This window comes from Diabrotica undecimpunctata, chromosome 1 (assembly GCF_040954645.1).
Source record: "Diabrotica undecimpunctata isolate CICGRU chromosome 1, icDiaUnde3, whole genome shotgun sequence".
Classification (NCBI taxonomy): domain Eukaryota; kingdom Metazoa; phylum Arthropoda; class Insecta; order Coleoptera; family Chrysomelidae; genus Diabrotica; species Diabrotica undecimpunctata.
In genome coordinates, this window is record NC_092803.1 from 60505573 (window position 1) to 60529127 (window position 23555).

Consider the following 23555-nt stretch of genomic DNA (forward strand, 5'->3'; position numbering starts at 1 on the left):
AATCAACAGGGTCTATGAAGCCTGGAGTGCAATATAGTACATCCAATGTGGTTCAGTATACATTTAGAACATTAAAATTTTTTAAAGCTCCTTAAAATAAAAAAATATGAAAACATCAGGAAAACCACGCGTTTTAGGCTAAAAACGATATTGGTCATGTGGAGAGGAGGTATATAAAAACTATGAAGAGAAGTAAATATTGACTAACATGAAAGATCTTCTTTTTATGGGTTACAATGAAAAGGGCGCTTTGAGGAAAAATGAGATGAGTGAGAAGAAAATATTCAGTAAGTGACCATAGTGATTGATACACATTCAGTATGAAATAAGACAGGTGTAAGAGGGACTAATAGATTTTATTTGGAATTTGTATTGCTTTGTGCTTAGTCCTAAGTTAGAGTCATTAGTGTTAAATCGCCTACGGGGATATTCACGTATCATTCAGTATCAAGAAAATACTGAAAAATATGACTGTAATAACGAATATATTATCATTATATTAAGGGAATTTTATTGAAAGGATATTAATGATTTATTAGGGGAAATAAAGGTTTAACACTAATATATGCCAATATGAAGGAGTAATGGGTGAACTAATGCGAAGAATCCTTGATACCACTTGCTAGAAGTAGTAGGAGAGAAAGACCAAGAACGATCTTGTAAGAGACGTTGAGGCAAAACGCATAATAAAGTAAATATCTAGTGTAAGGGTTTAAAACTAATTAAACGCCCAAAACAGACAATAGCAAAGGATGAGGCCGCACAAACTGTAAATAGTTAAACAATATAAGCAAACGAACAGAAATTACTATTTAATACAACAGACACCTTTAATTAATAGTTTTTATAGTTTTTTTTTGTGGTATAGCTATTTAGCCTGATACATATTAAGAAATAAATAAATGAATGATCAATAATATAAATATTTTAATATAATTAATAGATACTAAAATAAAAAATGTATATCTATACTAATAAATTGATAGTGCAAAAAGTGTACCTATCGATTCAAGTCGAAAAACTTTATAAAAATCTCTATATCTGAATCAAACAAAAAGAGAAAATAATAGCAAGATAAAACAATAATCAGGAAAAACAGGGATATGTGCTTCTTGTCCATGGGCTTATCAGGATATTTGTTTAAAACATGACTAGAAATAGGTCATGAAAAGGAAGGTAAATAACAATTGGGTTAAAAACAAAAGGTTAACGAGATTAGCTAAGATTGACTACAGACACACGTTTGCATTATGTATAAATTTATTTATACAATCATACACTCTTTTATCAAGAGTAGCTAATAGGTTAATTTGGTACGGAACAAATATTTGCAGCGTTCGCAAGTTATTTAAAAGAGTTCCTCAATGCTGAAAATATTTGAAACACTTAAAAATATGGTTAACATCTCCTTGACATGTTTTATATAAGTCTGAATTGTAGATTTTGATTTTTGTAAGATGATCATGATAACAAGCGTGACTAAATCTTATTAAGGTAATATATTTACGGGCAGTATTAAATTTCTTAAACCACCTGGAATCTGGACTTTGGTATAGAAACGTATGATATTGATGAATGTTCGACAAAAGTTTGTCAAGAAATTCTCCACGATGTATTTCATTTCTTTTAGAGATAAGAAAAGCATCAGGAACACAAATTTTCTCATCTAGTAAAATTTCAGCTGAAGATGTTATTGTGGCTTTAGCAATAGAATCAACATGCTTAATATATTTTATACCAATATGAGATTTTTTCCAAATAAAATTAGTAGTTTTATTTTTATTTTAAAGTTGGGAAGCATGTTCTTAATTTTGTAAATGAAAGGATTATAAATTATAATTTGGTAACTTTGAGCTTGTTGAGAGATAATAAAACTGACAATAAATCGAATATTATTAAAGCTGCATTACTGTTTAAACTGTCGAAATAAATCAAGGTTTCAAGAATTTAAAAATTGAGCAATTAGGAGGTTACATTTTTTATAGTTATCAAATGAGTTAATGATTATAAACTTAAAAAGTACTCACCTTCTTGTACGTTTATCACTTTGTGCAATTCGTCAAAAATATTTGTAGAGTTTTCCATTTTTTTCTAAATTATTGTACACGTATTTAAAAGTCGACAATATTTTCACTATTCTTTGTTTGTTTCTTTATTACTACTACGACTTTCTTCCTGATCGGACAAAGTTTTCTTGACTAGTATTTCACGAGCTCCTCGACTGATCCATATCTAAAAAATTACCAGTTTTAGGTGCATGGCCACAATCTCAAAACCAAAACCCCCGCACAATGGTCCAAATTTAAAATCTAACCGATAAAGCCGTCTTATCAATAAATCTACGGATGTATCGATAGCGTATGTACCTCGACCGTTCTGCTTTTTGAGAATAAATCAAAAGTCGCGGTCTTAAGGATGTACATGCTGCGTTCCAAAAAGTTAGTTTACCGTTAAATCATTTGGACGAATTGTAAGAACATTAATTAGACGTTTTACCATCCGACTATGAAGCACACAGTGGTCGGATAGTAGGTCAATATAAAGATCGTTGTTTTACTGCTAAAAGCGCAATAAAACTTATATTTAATTGCAATAAATCTTAATAAAGCCATTATTTATATACAGTAATATGAAGAAGTCAATAAGATTTATATAACTACAGCTATTAAAACCTTTTTATGATTTCTTTACAGCAGTGATTTTTATATAATGTAATTATTGGCTTCGATTTTAGTTTAAATTTTTTAAGAAATTACAATATTGTTTGAACAAAAAAAGCATTAGTAAGGTATCGTTTGGATACATATCTAATATTTTGGAACAAGTATACGATTTTAATATCTACTGGAACCAAATCGCGAAATATTTTGTTTTTTAAATAGCTAAAATAATAGTTATTTTAGTTTTTATTTTACAATATACTTTATAATCTTCGTTTTTAATAATATACTACAAGATTTTAAAACATATATTGTTTTTGTTGACAAACAAAAATAGGTGCGCAATATGATTGATATATATATATATATATATATATATATATATATATATATATATATATATATATATATATATATATATATATATATACTTTATTTCATTTTATTCGGATCTACTCTGTACGAGTACAAGAAACCAATTCGCTAAAGATTTCTGCTTAGTTGAGGAGACATGTCGTGGAATGCAAATTTTAGATTCCCCATGTCTCTATTAACATCTTTATCAACGTCTGCTATGCCTTGCAATTTTTAGAAGGCTCAGATTAAGGCAGAAGTCTGAATTGTGTTTTGAAACTATTTTACGGATTTAATATCAGATGTCGCTATTGCGTCTGTTTCGAAGCCATTTTATTGTTGCTTCTTAAGCCAGGAAAGATTTATTTTTCACGTTGAGAACGCCTATGAATAGCTGTTCTGATAAGCTTTATTAAAGCGAAATACGTATAAACAGATACATAGACGCTTTGTACGTGAAATTAAATCTTGACTGTCTTTTTCATTATAATATACTTCTCCATAGTAAATCCATAGTAAAATAGAAAAAAAATATTTTAAAAGACGTCAATTTTAGGCTTTGAATGGCTATCAATTGATATATACGTGTTGAATATTACGTTATCAGTGTTAGTAAAGTAAAATGGAATAACAATAAATATATTTATTAACTGAATTTAATTACATTAAGGACCGCCACTATAGTCCAGTCGTCAGAGAGTTGACACCTAAAAATCATAGGAACAATCTGAATTTTTCAGTGAATATTAATTTTAAGAGCCCAAAAAAGATGCAAAAAGTTTATCACTTTTACCTCTGGACTTCCCCCTAAAATCCCCTCGCAGGGGGGTAAAAACGTGAAAAAATCGATTTAACAAGAATATGTACACCGTAGAAAAAAATGCTTCAAATAAAAAATGTAGCTGAGATAATTTTAAACAAAAACGTTTAAAAGCATTTTTTGTATAGGATTAACCGTTCTCTTAGAAACAACGCTTGAAGCGACCACCGATTTTGCATGTCAGTTACGCGCGCGAAATCAATGTTCAATAAAATTTGTATCAGCTAGACGGTAAAAATTCGATATCTTTTCATCTAAGTGTCCTATCGATAAAACTAAACATGCGTTTTAAAGGCAAAGAGTGCAGCTTTCGTATGCAGTTTTTGTATTTTGTCGAGAATAAACTCAGTTTTTATAAAGGCAATTTTTGCCATTTTTTTAGATTTTCGTGAAATCAATAAAATTGATCACAAGCTGTAGTAAACTTTTCATTTCTAGAGATCAATCTTTAAAACCTATGAAACCAAATTTAAATTTTGAATTGTGGTAACAAATAAGAGACATTGAAACATAAATAAAAAACGCAGAATTTAATGTTTTACATTACAAACGATAACACGTCACGGAAAATGCATTTAAGAAGACTGTTTTGGATGTAGATTATTGTAGTAGTTTTATTTTTCTGATAAACGTACAAGTGTAATTGAAAAAAGAAACTTTTAAATATTTTAGATCGTTTGTTGTGTAAAAGTTTAAATCCAAGGTTTTTAAGCATATTTCAAATGCGTTTTAACATGTTGTGTAACCCCCTCGGAGGGGGGTGAAAACGTTGAAAAATCAATTTACCAAGACTCTGTACACCGTAGAAAAAAAAACTGGTGTGGCAGTCCAGTGGGACTGCCGGTCCAGTGGGACTGCCGGTAGAAGTTATACTTCTATACACGCGTTCGCCGTAAAAAATTTATATAGGAGTCAATCTGTACACGCATTACATATGTAATGCTATAGGTAAGAGAGAGCAGAAAGAGAAAAAGAATTAATTATATAGGTATATGGTGCATCGTTTGCTGTATATAACCATTATGTATAAAAGGAGTTGAATGCAAAAAAAATTACACATACTCTGCAGTAAAATTCATTGTTTATTTTGTTATTAATATAAAAATTACAATACAATAAATACACTGCAACATAATTCAATATAATAATACAATATAAATTAAAATGTAATATTCATAAGTATTTAAAGCTGCCAATATACATAACTTACTTTACGAAGATAAAAATAAAAAACCAACAACTCGGATTATGTTGTAAATTTTCATTTTATTTTAAAATTTATGTTTTTTTGCGTATGTTACATATATTTAATAAGATTAATGTGAGGTTTTTAAATATTTCAAAAATAAAAAAGGAAATTCATAATTCGGATTCGAACTCACAACCACCATCGTATGAACCAAACACGTAAAGTATTTGCCAATTAGACTTGACACTAACGGATTTCAAAATTGACAGTTCTCAGTAAAACAGTGATTATTTTGAAATACAAAAGCCTGAAATAATTATAAACGTTTAATTTTAAATAATACAAAACATATCACATAAATAATAATATTAATACATATTATATCATATATAATATTATATATATATATATATATATATATATATATATATATATATATATATATATATATATATATACAATATTATATATATATATATATATATATATAATATATAATATTAAATATATATACAAAAGGAACATTTTTATTCTCGAGAGAGGAAGAGAGAGAAAACATATTTTCTGTCTCTCTCTTACTTATTATCTTACATATGTAATGGTTTCACAGATTCACTCTCATGCAAATTTCCAACACCGACCGTGCGTATAGAAGTATAACGTCAAAAATGTTTCAAATAAAAAATTTTGCTAAAATAATTTTAAACAAAAATGTGAATAAGCATTTTTTGTGTAGAATTAACCGTTCTCTTAGAAACAACGCTTAAAGCGACCGTCGGTTTTGCATGTCAGTTACGCGCGCGAAATCAATGTTCAATAAAATTTGTATCAGCTAGACGGAAAAAATATCTTTGAATCCTAGTGTTGTATCGACAAAACTAAACATGCGTTTTAAAGGTAAAGAGTGCAGCTTTCGTAAGCAGTTTTTGTATTTTGCCGAGTACAACTGTTGTTAAAACGCAAAACTAAACTTTCATCCTACAGCTTTTAAAGGTTAGGCTCTAGTTATCAAAACTTCATAGTGGTCAGTCAATGAAAGGGATATATTGTATTGATCTCGTAAGAATCATAAAAATAGCAAAAATTGCGCCACGTTTATTTATTTAACACTTGTATAAAATCTAAGTTTATTCGGATAGATGATTTAGATTCATTGCGGATGACTTCTGGAGTAATTAGACTAATTTCATGCATAATTCTATCTTTCAAGTCCTGTAAGTTTTGGGGTCTATTGACATAAACTTTTGATTTTATGTAACCCCACAGGAAAAAGTCTAGAGGTGTTAGATCTGGCAACCTTGCTGGCCACTCTATAAAACCACGTCTTCCGATCCACCTCCTGGGAAAGCAATGATTTAAAAATTGACGTAATTCACGTGCGTAATGCGAAGGGGCTCCATCTTGTTGAAACCAGATATTTTCACTAGGTAAATATGGATTATTGGCATTTGGATACATGTTAGCAAGGACAGGTATAAGTTGATTTCTCGAAAAAGTTAAATAATGTTCTCCTGTTAGATTTTCTTAAAAAAAAGGGCCAATGATTCTGTCATTAATGATCCCTACCCATACATTTACTTTCTGAGGATATTGCGTGTGTGACTCAGTTATCCAATGCGAGTTTTCTTGACTCCAATATCTGCAATTTTGACGATTCACGGTACCATGTATAAAACATGTGGCTTCATCGGAAAAAAAAATTTGATTGATGAAATGTGGATTGCGGATACATAAATCCTGCATAATTTCAAAAAATTGAAGCCGGCGATCGGGATCGTCATCGTTTAATTCCTGATGTAGTTGATTTTTGTAGGGATGGTATTTTTCTTTTTTTTAATACGTAATACCGATCGGTGGAAAACTCCAGCATATTTACCCATTTGTGTTGAACTACTGTGATGATTGTCATGTACATTTAATAAAATATCAAGTTTCACATTTTCTTCAATTTTAGGACGCCCAGCGTTTGGAATATGTTTAACGTGCCCAGTTTCTCCAAAGTTTCTGACTATTTTACTTACTGTTGATTGGCTGACGGGTCTGTCTGGATATTTTGCGTTGAATAAATTGCATACCTCGTTCTGTGTTCTTTTTTTTTTTTTTCTTCCCATCCGCTAAGAATTAATATTTCTATGCGTTGTGTTTCATTTAGGTGAGCCATAATTTAGTATTCAAAAGTAAAAATTACAATTAAATTAACTGATGACAATTCACAAAATCACCACTGATGACAATGCCACTATCACTTGCTTGAATTAATATTTGACAAAAAGTTTCAGTGTTTATGAGATAACTTTTTGTGTCTATTATTATTTTTACTTATTTTTGCTTTTTTAAGTATTTACTTCAGAAAGTCATGGCAGGAACCGATGGCTGGCATTTCAAACATTTAATTTAAAAAAATTGTTATGCATAATTTGGTTACTTTAAAGTACATTATGAATTAAATCATTAGTTGTAATTTAGTTGAATTTAAATTAAAAAAAATTGTTTTTGTACCTGTTTCCATTTTTATCGAATTATCATAATGAGCATTTAAAAAAACGTTTTTGGAATGTAATAGTTTTTAACTTTATTTTTTATATCTGTGCATATAATGGCTAGTAAACATGTGTTGAAGATATCCAGGATTACTGAATTTTTTAGTAATGACAACAAAACTACATTTAGTATTTAAACTACAAGAGAACGAATATATTTATTCTTTAAGGGGATAAAATCACTAGCACTTAAAAAAGATTAAAGCACTAATTTAAATATTTTTTGACTTCGTAAATAAATTCAATAATTTCCTGAATATTTTGTAAAAAGCTCAATGAAAACAACAAAAAAAGACTTAAAATACAGTAAAAAATAATTAAAGTTTTAAACAAACCATAACATAACATTAAAATCTGAACAACAAATAATACCAATCGCATAGAATAAATGTTCAAAATCAAAACCTTATTTATTCCTTTACAAACAACCAAAAACACCTCCATTTACCACAAATTAGAAATGTTTGGAAAGATTTTTAAAATCTCTGCCCATTGTGACGTCAGAGCTTAGGTAGTCCATAGAAAGGCGAATTATCTCGTGGCTATTGAAACTTTGACTGCGTCATTCTAGATAAAAACGATCAACAAACGACTTTCTTGAAAATACTGACTCTTTAACATGAGGTTTTCTAAATCAAAAATATTTATAAACAAAAAGTTATTGCAAATAAAACCCGAAAGTAAGCAAGTTTTTCAATTGTTTATAATTAAAAAAAAACAATAAAAACAACTAAACCACATTTCATAATGTGAATTTTTGATGAAGTAATCGGTCAAGTAACTTTTAAACAATTATATTTATTTATCCTGTTTGAGAGAATAATAGTCATTTTTAAATGGATGTACAGGTGCTTTGTCGATATTTAGAATGTTTTTTTGGTCTAATTCTCTCTATAAGGTCTTACATTTTCATGTATTTTAAAAACTATAATAATTTTGAATTTTTTACTTACAAATAATTGATGCAGAATGAAGTACCATTATCATTATATAAGAAATATCCCTAACTTATGCCGCGCAGTATAGTACACGAACAAAATTTCATACGGAAGTATTATCAACTTCCTCTAATGATAATCTTATCATCTAAATCAGGTGAGCCAGTTACTACTTAAGTTAAGAAAATTTTACGATAATTTGCCTTATATCGATATTGTCCGGTATATATCTGTTTATACATTACTTATATCTATAAATTTATATGTCAATGTTGGGTTTGTCTTGTATTAGCTACGTTTATTTTGCTTTCTTTACATTTCTCCCAGTGTCAGATTAATTATAAATTTAAAAAAATTGCAAAAATACATTAAGAAAAGATTTTATTACCTTTTAATTCTTTTAACACTAAATTGTGTCTCAACGACTCGATCATAATCTATAGTTCCATTTCTTTCGCAAAATATTTCTCTTGAAATCACTTTGTATGTAGTTCTTTAAGAAAAATTCGTAAACATTTTGCTGACTGATGTCTATATGACACCGCAATAAAGTATTGTCAATATCTGTTTATTTATGATGTATTATAAATTTAATATCACAGGATTTATATTAATTTTGATTTGTAAGAGTTTTGTAATACGGCCGATCTTATGATAGTATTTAACACTGTTATTAGATCTTTCGTTTTTCTGGAAATATAATGAACTCTGTTATATCAAATAGACCTTGTAATTTTTTTTTATTTTCGTATAATGAGACGCTCTCAGTATGGAAAAGAAAATGCTGCAATATCTGCATTTCAATCGAAGACGAGAGATTGTACAAGATACACTTTTCTGACGACCAAGCCATTCTAGCTGAAGACGACAGCGATATAGACTATATGCTTAGAAACCAAGTGGGGCCTTACAATAATTATTATACAAAAAACCGAGTACATCTAAAAGATGTAAGAAACGAAGTAATCTTTTGTTTTTACTTTAGAGATATAACAATTCATATCAGTACAAAGTACAGTACAAGTTTCCAACACTACGTGTTGAGAATGTATGCTGTGTACTTTAAACCTCAGTAAAAAAAAATAATCAAAGTACATAAAATTTACAGTACTTTCAACAACATTAAGAAAACAGGTAATCTTCAAAATCAACAATACCGCAGATGACGCCCTAGAATTAAAACAAATTGAAAATTTCACTTACCTGAGAAATAGCACACATGAGAGCAGAATAGATGACTTTGAGCTAGAAGCAAGCATACAAAAAAAATTTAGGAGGTTTACATTAAATCCTTACTTTTAAAATGGTGAGATGAGCTAACATACACATATACAAAGTAGTTTGAGACAGGCCTTCCACACTAGCAAAAACAAAACTTCCACATTCTGTATAGTGCTACACTATACAGAAGAAAAAAATAAATATATGGGAAAGGATAATGTTGAGCACAATCCTTTGAGGTCAAAGAAAAAAAATGCTGAGATCATAGTCCCTTTAAAGAGCCTTGGATATCAGAAGTTTTAATCATCAATATTAAGATGGTTGAGACATTTAGGAGAAGAAGTTCCAGAAGAATGGAGACAATCGTATATCTCTCCAATACACAAGAAAGGCACAAAGATGGATCCTAAAAACTATAGAGGGATCGCAGTGATTGCTACTATAGGCCGACTATACTCAAAAGTACTACGAAACCTGATAGAAAATGATATCAAAGACAAACAACCCGAAGAACAAGCGGGATTTAGGGCCGGACGCTCCACTATGGATAATATCTTCACATTAAAAATTGCAATGGAAAAACGAGTGCAGAGAAATAGAGAAACTCATATAGCTTTAATAGATTTGGAAAAAGCATATGACAGTGTACCGATCTCCCAACTATGGATAGAAATGGGTAACTTGAAAATAAACCCAATTCTTATTAACGCCACTCAAAAATATTACGAACAAAACTTTGCGAGAATTAAAATGGGACAAGAAATCACCTCTCCTTTTCAAACAACAAAAGGACTACGACAAGGCTGCTGTCTGTCACCCACCTTATTTAAAATCTATTTGGACAGATCCTTAGTGAAATGGGTAAAAAAATGTAGAAACATGGGAATAACGGTGGAAGAAAACAAGCTATATACACTTTTCTTTGCGGATGACCAGGTAGTAATTGCCGAAGACAGCTACGATCTTAGCTATATGGTAAGAAAACTGCAAGAAGAATATGAGGTGGCAGGTCTAAACATGAATATGACAAAATGTGAATATCTCTCAGTGGGAACAGATGAAATATGTGACCTAGTCTTGGAAGACGACAAAATCAAAGGCGTGCAATCCTGCAAATATTTGGGGGTCATTTTCAACAAGAAGGGAAATAGCGCAGATGAAATCAGGGAAAGAATAAACAAGGGCAGAGCAGCGACCCGTGCCTTAAACTCTCTTCTCTGGCAAAAAACAATTCGACGAGAAACCAAAAAACACATTTACGGTAGTATAGTTCAAAGTATTACACTTTACGGTTCGGAAGTATGGGACGTCACCAAAGCTAATAAAAACAAACTTATGACGACAGAAATGGATTATCTGAGACGAAGCTGCGGTAGATCGAAACTGGAGAGAGTTAGAAACGAACAAATAAGAAACGAAATGAAAATGGAGAGAAATATCAATGATGACATAGAAAGAAAACAATTAATCTGGTTCGGACATGTTAAAAGAATGCCAGAGTACAGATGGCCTAGGAGAGTACTGGAATGGATCCCTCCTGAAAGAAGAAAGAGAGGACGACCACGGAGAAGTTGGCGCAACGATATTGATGAAGCAATGGCGGCAAGAGACTTAGAAGAGGCAACTGCATATGACAGAAAAAGATGGAAATTGGGGGCGGAGAAGCGGCGACAGCCGTAATAAATCCGTTATTATATATATATATGAGACATTTAGAAAAAATGAAAGAAGAGAGAATACTTTCTTCTTATAGTGTCATGCACCTATATTGCATTGGCGAATTATCTTAAGGCCAGACATTTGTCTTTTGCGGCATGCAAAAGCTCTTATTCAGCTCAGTTCTTAATATTCCGTAGCCTTGACCTAGATTTGTTTGCAACCTACTCATCTCTTGCCCTCAATGTTTCATTGGATAATTATTTGAGAGATTACGTATTTTTTTCATATCAGCATCGACATCCTCTTTAATGTCTTCTTCAATCTCCGAGGTCTCAATCTCCCGAGCCCCTAGACACTGCTACATTGATCACTAATCAATGCATTACTGCACACACACATATTTAAATATATATATATATATATATATATATATATATATATATATATATATATATATATATATATATATATATATATATATATATATATATATATATATATAAATTAAGGATCACTCAGAAGAGTGGTGGGTTTTTTCGGTCAAAAGGTGGAGAAAAAAGACAAAGTTGACGGCTACTTCATCTATTTATTGAAGACGTTTCGCTTTCTTAATCAGAAAGCATCATCAGTTCATCTAAAAAGAACAATATGAAAAAACCACACAAGCATGGAAAAGTTGTTACATGTGTTATCTTAAAAAGATAGGTAGCAGTCAGTGATAACAAAGTTGTAAAGACACTTAAGTAAATGGACATTATACGATTATGATGTATAAACAATAAATTAAACTAGATAAGTTAACAATTTGTTCAAACTAAGCACAGCAAAAAGTACATGTGGTTTTGTTTTTTTATATAAATGTATAAGTTAAAAAAAAAACATTAAAAAAGAGAATGAAGAACTAAGAGAATCAAAGAAACACTTCCAACAATATAGCAATAGTTATGATTTAATTTTTACTTTAGGTAGCATTATTATATTAATTAATATTGAAATTGAATAATTTAATGTATAATGAAATTACCACTCCTGGCTTCTTGAATGCTGCCGGTAAAATGGTGTTCAATTAAGACAATCACGCCATCAACGTAAAAGACAGTAAAAACCTTGAGGTCATTAATTATGACAGAACAGCAAGGTGAAATACCAACCCTAATGATAGAGCGGTTTATTTAAATGATAGGATAAGTTTGGGTGACAACCTGCTTGTAAGGAACCAATAAATGAAAGGAAAGGTGGTTAATAACACCAAATTTCTCCCATTGATCGGCTAAGAAAAAACACACAAAACAAGTGAGGTCAAACCAAAAACTCATATATGTATCGTCAACGTTGTGGATGGTTAATCAGCCACAGGTGAAGATCAATTATAATTTCCAACATTCCAAGGTTCATAACTTGAAGCTGCAAATGAAAAAAAGGATTCTATCAATCACATCAATTATATAACTGTATTGAACTATTTGATTAAAAACCGTTAATACAAATCTGTGTATGTGCAACACGAGACTAGGTCAACAGTAATGCAAGTTGCATACGTGTAAGTTAATATAAGTAAGAAATATTTCTTGTATTCTATTTTATATTAAAATTATTTTATATGTTAATAAATATATATGAATATGCAACTAGTGACTATGTCAAAAGTTACATATGTTTAAGTTAATATAAGTAAGAAATATTTCTTTGTTTTTTTATTTTATTTAAATTTATTATTTATATGTTTATATGTATTTAATTATTTAATAAAAAAATATGAAAATATGGTAAACCTGTACACCTTAAATGAAAATGATAAAGTAAATAGCTTGTTAAGCCTAATTCTGCAATATTAAAGCATGATATATTTGGCTCAAGTTACTGATGTCTGTTCTCTTGTTAAGAGCATTAGGGTGTTTAAGTATTGAACACATTTCCAAAAACTGTCTTTTGACGATTACGTTCTGTGCCAAGAATCTTAACTTCATTAAAGTCTATCTTATGCTTGGTATCAATAGCATGCTGGGCAAGAGCATAAGTATGTTAAGATAAATTAATGTCACTACGATGAGTAGTAAGGCGCCCTTTCAATGATCTCCCAGTCTGACCGATATAACATGAGTCACACTCAGCACAAGGTATGTGATAAATGGTATTAACTTGTTCCAGTAGGGACAAGGGTGTTTTAGTTTTTGACCCTACCAATATCTAACTACTTTATATATATATATATATATATATATATATATATATATATATATATATATATATATATATATATATATATATATATATATATATATATATATATATATATATAATGCCACAAATTGGTTGCATTGTTCCTGTATTGATCCTTTCCCAAGTTTATATGCTCCTTTTCTAACTTGGCTGCACCGTACTGAAGACGACCAATAGTCAGAAATACGTATATACGGTTGCCTTCCATCGATATACCATTTTTGGTTTTCTGTCTTGCGAGACATGCCATTACTTTTTACTTACTTATATATATATATATATATATATATATATATATATATATATATATATATATATATATATATATATATATATATATATATATATATATATATGTATAAGGTAGTTAGGTATTATTGACTGACACGTTATGTAAAATAAAATTTTATTTTGGGGTTGCAGTCATTAATAGGGCAGGAAAGTGAAACTCTTTGTTCTTTAATCAAGCGTTCGCAAAATTTATTTGCTTCTTAAGGATATGCTAAAATATGGTATCAGTAAATACAATGAAATTAGAATTAAATAACATTGTATGCAACTAGTATAAAAAATTGACAAAACATTAAAACTTAACTTATTAAAATTATATAGTTATGTAAGTACAATATTTTAATATACTTTATGTAGCTGCTTTTATACCCCCAGTATGCCCTGGAACTGTATGAGCGAAAATGGTCTAAGCGGGATCGGTTGGCGCGTTGTCGCTGAGGCTGCGGTCGCCGGCAATCTTTTAGCGTCATCGCGCGTGTTTATGCTGTTAGGACATTTTTTAATTTTGATGGCCTTACGGATAATTTTCTATTTTGAGGAGCGGATAGGAGCGATGGTTTTTGCTTTACTAAGGCTAAAGGGATTCGTCGATTTGTTTGTCCTATGTACGTTCGTGGGTAACTGGAACAAGGGATCTCGTAGACAACATGATCTTTATTGGGGACTTATACGGATCTGGCGAGATTGGACAACTTGTAGTGATGATGGTTTGTTTTAATGTTTATAGGGTTAAGAGTTCTACAGATCTTAGAGACCCAAGTTCCATCGTGAATACTGGGATGTATTTCATTCAGGTGGAGGAGGAAGAGATCTAATGCGTCTTTACCATGAGGCCAAATGACAAAGGTGTCATCAATGTACCATAACCAGCAGGCCGGTTTGGGATTTGATGAGGACGGGGCTGTTGTTTCAAAATGTTCCATGTAAATATTAGCTATTAAGAAAAAGTGGGGATCCCATTGGGGCACCTTTGATTTGACGATAGAAATGATTTTGTAATGAAAAGTATATATTAGACATGCAGCTTTTTATAAGAGATAATGATCGTATTGCTTCTATAATAATCCTTTTATGATATATATATATATATATATATATATATATATATATATATATATATATATATATATATATACTATATTTATGTGTGTGTCTGTGTGTGTGTGTAAAATGAGGTATAATTTGACGCCCATAATAAAAGAAATATTAATTTTGTTCTGAGAGGTAAAAGTATTTATTATAAAACTGTTGATTTTTATTTTATTCTATTATCTCTTATTTATATTTGTGTTAATACCTATTTTTGAACACTTTATCCTAATGTTCTTTTTCAATTTCCTACCAACAGATCATGTGTATACATTATTACACACTAAGAAGTTTATTCATAAAACCCAATAATTGTTATTGACATAATATTTAACAATGACATTATTTAACATGTTATCTGATTTAACATATTTAAAATATATTTTAGTTTAAAACTAATGCCCCGGTATCTTCTTACGTTCATATGAAACTGGTCAGCGTCTTCTACGTCCAGTTTTCACATTGAAATTGTTATTCCAGATATATATGTTCTACGATAATTGTATATTAAATAGCTAAAACTTCTTTCTTATCCAGTGCTTACCACCCAATCTCGTGGAGTGTCTGCCATAGGCTTTCTCAAGGTCAATAAATATTATAGAGATGCTTATAAAATATATTAGTGATATACTAATTTATCTTCTGTTTTAGTGACGGATGCGCTGCGCATACGACCGCCGATGATTCTTCCCCGCTGCCCACTTTGCTGTCCCCCGCGTGATAGTCGTCTTTCTCCTCCGACGAGATCTTCTGCATCAGAAGCCAAAGCGACTGCGACTGCGTCGAAAACACCAAGTAGAAGAAGAAGGAAAAGAAGGAGAAGGCGCCGAAGGAGGAGAAGGAAGAGGAGACGAGGAGGAGGAAGAGGAGTAGAAATAGCAACAACCGTGCCATCATCTTCAAGAGTCACTTATCGCGAGTGTCTGTGCGTAGTGATCCGTACATTTTTCGGACTGTTACATGAAATTCCTAGAACCTTTATTCGGTACTTTTGTACAACCATTACGATTGTTTTTGGGTGAGATATCCTGCCAAAAAATATTACATAATTACATAATAAATACCTATAGATAATAAATAAATTTTAATGATAACGATTGAGTAACAACACCATTGGCTGCCGATGATCGTTTGCGTTCTATACAGACCTGATTTACCAAACTAAATGTGCATATTTTACATTAAATGCACCCATTGAATTAATTGTCAGTTTATTTACATTTGTTTAAAAAAATTTATATATTATTTACTAAAGCTTATAACGAAACCTTTTTCTCTGCAAATCAATCATCAAAATTCTTTTCTATGTAAACTATATCTACAACATTCTTGAGCTTAATATTTCGGTCAATTACAATCTATCTTGTCTCTTCCACATATTTATTTCTTTGGTTATTTTAATAGACATTTTTTCGAACGGCTTCATTCTTCTTTTAAATGTTTTCATTATCATCGTTTAGTTCTTTTACAATCGGTTAAGTGATTGATAAATACTGCAGTTGTTAGTCTGCAGGTGATGTATTTGTATATTCGAGTCTAATTTGTGATGATAAAAGGAAATAACTAGTTATGAAATCGTACAGATCCATGTTTCAAATTTTTAAAAGTCATTGCTAATAGCTCAACATTATATTTATCATTTAATTAGTTTTACAATTTAGTAATATTTTTTGGATGAACAGTTTCAATTTAACTAAATTTTGCCTTTAAGAAATCATAGGTAAATAAAAGCCAAAATAGCTTAAATGGGCGCCAAAGAAAATTAGGAGGAATATAATAGAAAAAAATAAATATAAAATAAAAAAAATATTACTGTTATCACTTACCAGCTATAAAATTAAACTAAAATACTGATTATTACTTATTTTTTCCGAAATACGAGTATCTGTGTTGGATTATAAAAAAGTATCTAGTTACGCTATGAGAATTTCGATTATTTTATTCTTCAATAACGGGAATTACTAAACGCGTCGACAAATATTTGAATTTATTTAAGATTCAACAATAAAGACACCAACTTGAACAAAGACCGGAAGCTTACTGGTTTTTCTTTTGTTAATTCTTATAACCTATGTCCACAACAAATGACTTAATAGGTATAATAAAAAAATAAAAAAAAAATTAATTAGGCTACATAGATATATACATACATTTCCAATTTTTCTATACCGCCCTTACAAAACGGTTTATCTTTGGCTTCAAATTAGACTGTAATTTATCTCTTTCTCTTTCCACGGATAATTTTTAAAGATCGGAAAAAAGGTAGTAATCATTGGGGGCCAGATCTGGAGTAAAAGGTGGATACGGAAGCAATTCCAAGTCAAATTCGTGCATTTTTGTCATCGTTTTCATCGACTTGTGAAACAGCATATTGTCTTGGTGAAACAATTTTTTCTTGAACAAAAAAGGCATTTTTTTTGTGATTTCGGTCTTCAAATGCTCCAATAAACCAATATAGTAGATGCTGTTGATGGTTTCTTTATGTTTTAAATGGTCAATGAAAATAATTTCTTGTGGGTTCCAAATTCTAGAGGCCATAATCTTTCCAGTGGTTTGTTGCATCTTTGGTGGCTTTGGAAGACTTTCTACGGTAATTTCTACTCAGATGACTGCAGATTTGATTTCTTCAAAGTAAAGTAATGGTTTCATGTTTAATCCATTGTGACATACCGATGCAATAACTTCCACTTATACTAATTAAACCTGTCCAAACAGCGCCGAGATTCATCAATTCGTTGTTGTTTTTGTTTTGGTGTGAGAAAACGAGGCACACATTTAGAAAGCAGCTTTCTCATATCCAAATTTTAATGTATAATAATCAAAATGCGATACTTTGAAAATTTTGAAGAGTGTATCCTTGAAGAACTTCAGTTCTTGCTTTTTTCCATAATATTTTTCAGCAATCATTGGTGTCGGTACTGCCTCGATTGAATTTATCAAACCATCATTTAATGGTCATAGTCAATGTAGCAGAGTTTCGGTAACACTTTTTGATTCAATGCTCAGTTTGAAGTGTGCTTTTTCCCATCAAATAACAGTAACAATTGCTTTCAATATTAATTTCAATGTCAATTGAATCAATTGTTTATAAAAATCACAAAAGTCTTGTCATTTCAAACACTGTAGCCCGGTAAATAATAATCCAAATGACATGAACATTTTGACAGTATGCTTTTGTAGATAAGGACTACCAAAATGTCAAATAAAAAGTTCATTAGAGTCGCCATCTCATGGATAGGCCCGGAAACTAAGCGCTTAAGGAAAAATAAATTCATGCTTTCAATTTAAATCTGTGATCTTTACTAGAAAATATAGAAAAATAAACTGCTTACCATAAAAGTAACATCACAATAGTAATGGCATGTCACTACACATTACCCTATTACTAGATCATTCTATTTTAGATGCAGTAGTAGCTGTAAGTTTTTTGTGTCGATCAAATGCAAATTTCGCATTTCTACATACAATGGGTAATGCAAATAAAAAATATAAAAATAAATTTTTACACCTGTAAAGCGATATTAAGTTATTGATTATTTTTGCTTTTGTAATACTTATGTTAAAATCAATTCATATGAATGAGCAAGGAAATTTGAATTTATTTACCGTTTGCTGCATATAACATGATGCCGATAAATTTAATGGATGATAATAAAATGCATATTTTACACACTTACAGATTAAAAACATTTGAAAGAGTTACTAAGTTAGTTAAGAGTTAACTTTTAAAATGTAAAAAAATGAAAGAATATAATGAGGTACCATAGACATATTTATCTGAAATACAAGCTACTTCATAATACGTAAAAATAGACAAATATGATTATATTAAAGGAAAAGATCTATATAGTTAATTTAAATCTAGCAATCCAAAATACTACCTAAGAATATGCCAACCAACGAAGGCATCAACAGAAAACTAGTACGATCAAGAATAGATTAGATTAATTATAGATATAGATAAAGATAAAAGCATTAGATAAATCAATGTTAAAAAAGTATAATGGGATACACAGCAGAGATTTTGTTAACGAATATACTACAGAAGATGATATTGGGTGAACAAAAATAGACACAATGTAAATGAAATATAAGGAATATAATAATATAAAAAACAAAAACGGTCCTAAAAAGTGTAGCAGATAATATTACCTTGTTGAAGAACGTTAGAACAGTCAGATTATTCACACGTAAATTAAATTTAAATTTAAATTTAAACGGAATTATTGGTATATTAAAGATGAGTATCAAAGGTAATATACAAATTAATTTGGACAAAGTTATAGATGTTTGGAGGTCATATTTTAAGTCTTTATACGCCAATGCATATCTGATCTCTGCAGACTTCCCGCGTGAACCTGGATGTCAGGCCTCCACCTCTTTCCACTCTTCTCAGCAGCACTCCACTCGCAGACAACGACAACGCAGTCTTTGAATCCGAATCTAACATACTTTTTTCAAAGTTTGAATTTGCTCTGAAAAGACTTAAGATAGACAAAGAAGCAGGGTCTGATTGCAGAACCGCTGATGTCTTAAAGCATCTAGTGCTGTGGGCTGAGAAATAATACATCGATTGTGCAATCAGATCTGGTTTGAGTATTGGAAAAAGGCTATAATCATACCTCTACATAAGAAAGGTCCAACAAATAATTGTAATAATTATAAACTACTAGCTCTAATATCTCACGCCAATAATGTCGTCGCAAATAGTACCTGAGTAGGCTGGATTTGCGAAGAGTAGAAGAACAGAGACAATAAATTTCAAATGAAGGAAATATCATAGAAAAAGTCATAGGACATCAGATTCCGAAATTTGTTTACCGTTTATACTAAGACATTTGACCATGTTAGATGGGGTAAAATGTGGAACATACTGCCTATATGATAAATGCGTTTTGGAGAAGGGAGTACGCCAATGATACGTTTTACCTTTTTTATTATTTAACATCTAGGGAGGAAAGAGTAGATTTAGGTAATGTCATTTGCATTTCGAAGACGACACTACACTTCTAGTTTCTTGTTCAGGAGAAATTACTAATTAAAAAAACTCAAAGTAGATAGTTTGGACTTATGGTTAACTATAACAAAACCAAAATCATGGTTATTGACCGCCAACAACAATTACTTGAGGCCCAAAATAATGACAGATGCTCCTTGATGATATATCTCGGCAGTTGCAGTGCGAACCCGAAATGCAAAAACGCATTTCAACTCTGGCCTTTTTCATATTTTACTACGCATGGGAAACTTTAACTATCCAATAATCAGATAGGCGACGCATAGACGCGTTTGAAATGTGGATAAAGAAACGACTACTTCGAATTCATGGACGGCTCGTTGGACGAATGTTTCTAGATGAAATTAAACCCAATCAACGTATTCCTATTACAGTTAAGTCTAGATTTTTTCCTGTATCATATCCTTTAAAATAATCACCAGATTAAGCGGTTGTTGACACTAGGAAGGCCTTAGAATCAACGTCAACACTGTAAATTTCCACAGCGATACGTAGAAATCCTAAAAAAACTTCTCAACAGACAGTATACGGAGGAACGGAGGCCGCAGAACAGTTAACCGATGATAAACCAAACTGTCCAAGCTGCTGAAGCTCAAAGATAAACTACAAAACATCTGTCAAGATGTTAATGACTACGATGATGAAAAGAAATATCGTAAACAAAATCTGAATAGAATAAACACAACTACAATCTCAAGAGAGCAGTTAAAGAGTTGTAAATATTACTGATATAGATTTTAAAAATCCACTTTTTGGAAAAATGATGGCAAGTAGAAAAGAGAGATGTCAAGATAATGCAATATTAAGATTTTAACGGTATGATTATAAAGATTAGAATTAATTGTAGATCAATAAAAAATAAAACAGGCATTATTATACTCAATGGAAATATTTTTCTGTTTCAAAAAATGATATATTGTATAAATAAACAGAGACTGAAGAAAACATTTTTAAAACAAAAAATATTAGTTTACGAACAAAATACATGAAAAATAACAAATAATAAATAATTAAATAAAAATAGTAACTAAGAACAAGTTCTTAAATATAAAATTAATTGAACGAGCACAGAATAAGTTAAAATGTGACCTTTATAGCAAAATGTCAAAGTGTCAAAGATCATGTCGTTTCTATTTTATTCTTCTTTCTTCCATTTTATATGATAGTGTCCTTTATGACACTCTCTTTAATTCTTTTAAATCATTAAGGAAGCACAAACTAGTGTTGAGACAGAATAAATTATTTAAATGAAATAAAAAATACGGACTCGAGACTAATAACTGCAATTGAGTGAATCAAATAGCATTTAAGAGTTAATTAACACATTACCTGTCATTAGACTACCAAATCCTCTATACCGTTCGAATCTAATTAAGAAGGTAACAATAAGGAAAAAAAGTTTACATTTATTGCGAAGTTAAGTGTCTATGCATATTTTGCAAACAAGTCTGTGTTATTAGCGCTGATATTGTTATAGAACAATTGTATGCTTTCTTGAAACATTTTTTTATTATATTTGTCTCAAGGCGCTTTGTCAAGCTTTCCTAACAATGGTGTTCAGAAAATCTCTGGCCTAGCAAATTAGAGCATATTTTGGGCCAAGAAGTAGTTTTCACTTTTTTTTTCTTCTCCGTCGTCACAGTTTAAAAAATATTAAAAACGTTCCGCACATTTACTCAATAATATCCATAATATCACTTGTTCGTCTTGTAATGCTTAACTAAATATTGAATAAGTATAGTTAAGAAACTTAACTTCCACTTCGAATTAATTTATTATGTTGTATTCTGTTGGGGGTTTTTTTAAGATTTTTTAAATTGTTGTATTCTATGGGTTTGACTCTTTTAGAAAATAAATGTTCATCTCTATATCAATATTATGTTTCCTTTTAAAAGGGAGCATTAGAACCGCCACGTCCTTTAACTCCTTTAGCTTTAATATATTCGTAGGTTGTTTCTTCTGGATATATTCTTGCATAGACCCTAAAGTGTGAGATTATGTTTTATTCTTTTATTGTTAAACTAAATTTGCCTTAAAGTTAACATAGAAATAGTAAAATAAGTGAAGAATATGTGATAAATTAGCTTTTATAGGTCATACAAAGTTTTTTTAATAATATTGATAAAACTTCAACCGTTTAAAATATAGAATTTGCTCTGTAGAGAACCTTGCACTGAAATAAGAAACTTATAGCCATACGGCAACAACGTTTAGAAAATACCTTTATATATAGACATTTAACAACGATAAAAAATAATAAATAAATAACGAATATTTAATCAGTCTGTATTACATTTAAAAGGATTGTGTTACATTTTTTTAGCAGATTGCTACTATTAGTCAAAATCCAATCACTGTCCAGTCAACTGAATGTTCTATAACAACATTCAGTTGAAAAGAAAAATTGTTTTGAAAAAACAAATTATTTATTTTTACGTTTATAACAATAGTTCTGGAAAAATCCTAAAAATGTGAAGTACAAAAATATTTCGGGTTTTTCCGGATGTTACGGTAGTACTTTTATAAGGACTGCTTCATTTTTAGAGTTTTCGTGATAGAGGTTAACGACGAAGTTGATTATTTAATATAATTATCAAATTGTCATAAACTAAACAACACAAAACTATTTACGTTAACTGTTAAAATATGGCTACAAAGTATTTTCAATTCTAAAATAATTTTAATGATATTACTATATTTATTATACGTCTCCTAGAAAGGTATGCACGAATCTTAATTTAATGTTGTTGCAAATAGCTATAAACATTCTTAAAAGGTTCTTATGAATTGTATTTCACGGTTATCAAAACCAAAAAAAAATACCAAAAACATGTCTGTATGGAACCCAACGTTTCGGTAGCTAGTTAGCCCGCCAAAATGGCGTTATGCGATGAAAGCTGTGTAGTGCTCACACCGAACTTTTCATTAGTTACCGGCACTGTTTTAAGTGCTTGTATTTTTGGGCTGTGTGAAGCTTAATACCTAGGGTTGGATTAGCTTTAGCCCTTGTTACATATCCACCCGCGTAGACGAATTGACCGTGCGCGTGCCCCATAGGTATGCCATGTTTGCACTGTTTTGGGACCTCTAGTCGTAGGTACTTAAAATGTTTGATACTATACGATGTGATATATTTTTTACCATATTTTCCGTAAGATCTAGCTATCTAAATCTGACTCAAATATTTTGTGTAAGGAAATTAATTTTGTAAATATGCAAATATTTTATATTTATGGTTACTAAATAATTATGGGATAAATTAACGATATGATTTACTATCTTTAATGAAAATTAACCATTATTTCAGATAAATATAGATTTGTTTTGGCCTTTTTAATTTCCACTTCAAAAATCGTTACGAAGTGGAAATCGAAACGTCAAATAGACTTATTTTCATCTGAAACTGTGGTTAATTCCCATTAAGACTGGTAAATAATAATAAAATGCCACAAGAAAATAGTTTCAGAACATTATAAAGATGTTATGTTAGTAAAAATTTTAAGAAGTAGATGTGCCCAAGTGTTTCTTATTTTTTATAATTTATGTAGTATTTGGGA

General features: G+C 30.3%; 2 protein-coding genes across 3 annotated transcripts in view; one reads left to right on the forward strand and one right to left on the reverse strand.

The window, feature by feature from the left end:
• The window catches only part of Sh (Potassium voltage-gated channel protein Shaker), a 566859-nt gene extending 550063 nt beyond the window's left edge, over positions 1-16796 (forward strand). Inside the window, exon 8 of the mRNA XM_072543300.1 lies at positions 15633-16796. The gene's annotated coding sequence lies outside the window, so the exon portion shown is untranslated. The remainder of the gene's footprint in view (positions 1-15632) is intronic.
• LOC140449952 (very long chain fatty acid elongase 7-like) overlaps positions 1-23555 on the reverse strand; it is a 64561-nt gene that overhangs the window by 35446 nt on the left and 5560 nt on the right. The window contains exons 1-2 of one of the 2 annotated variants that reach the window (XM_072543375.1): positions 18314-18329; positions 2028-2232 (exon numbers count right to left, since the gene is read on the reverse strand). In XM_072543375.1, the coding sequence (XP_072399476.1) occupies positions 2028-2085 (58 nt within the window). In that variant the 5' untranslated portion in view covers positions 2086-2232; positions 18314-18329. Of the gene's footprint in view, positions 1-2027; positions 2233-18313; positions 18330-23555 lie in introns of those variants that run through there. The other variant, XM_072543371.1, reaches the window with a different exon arrangement.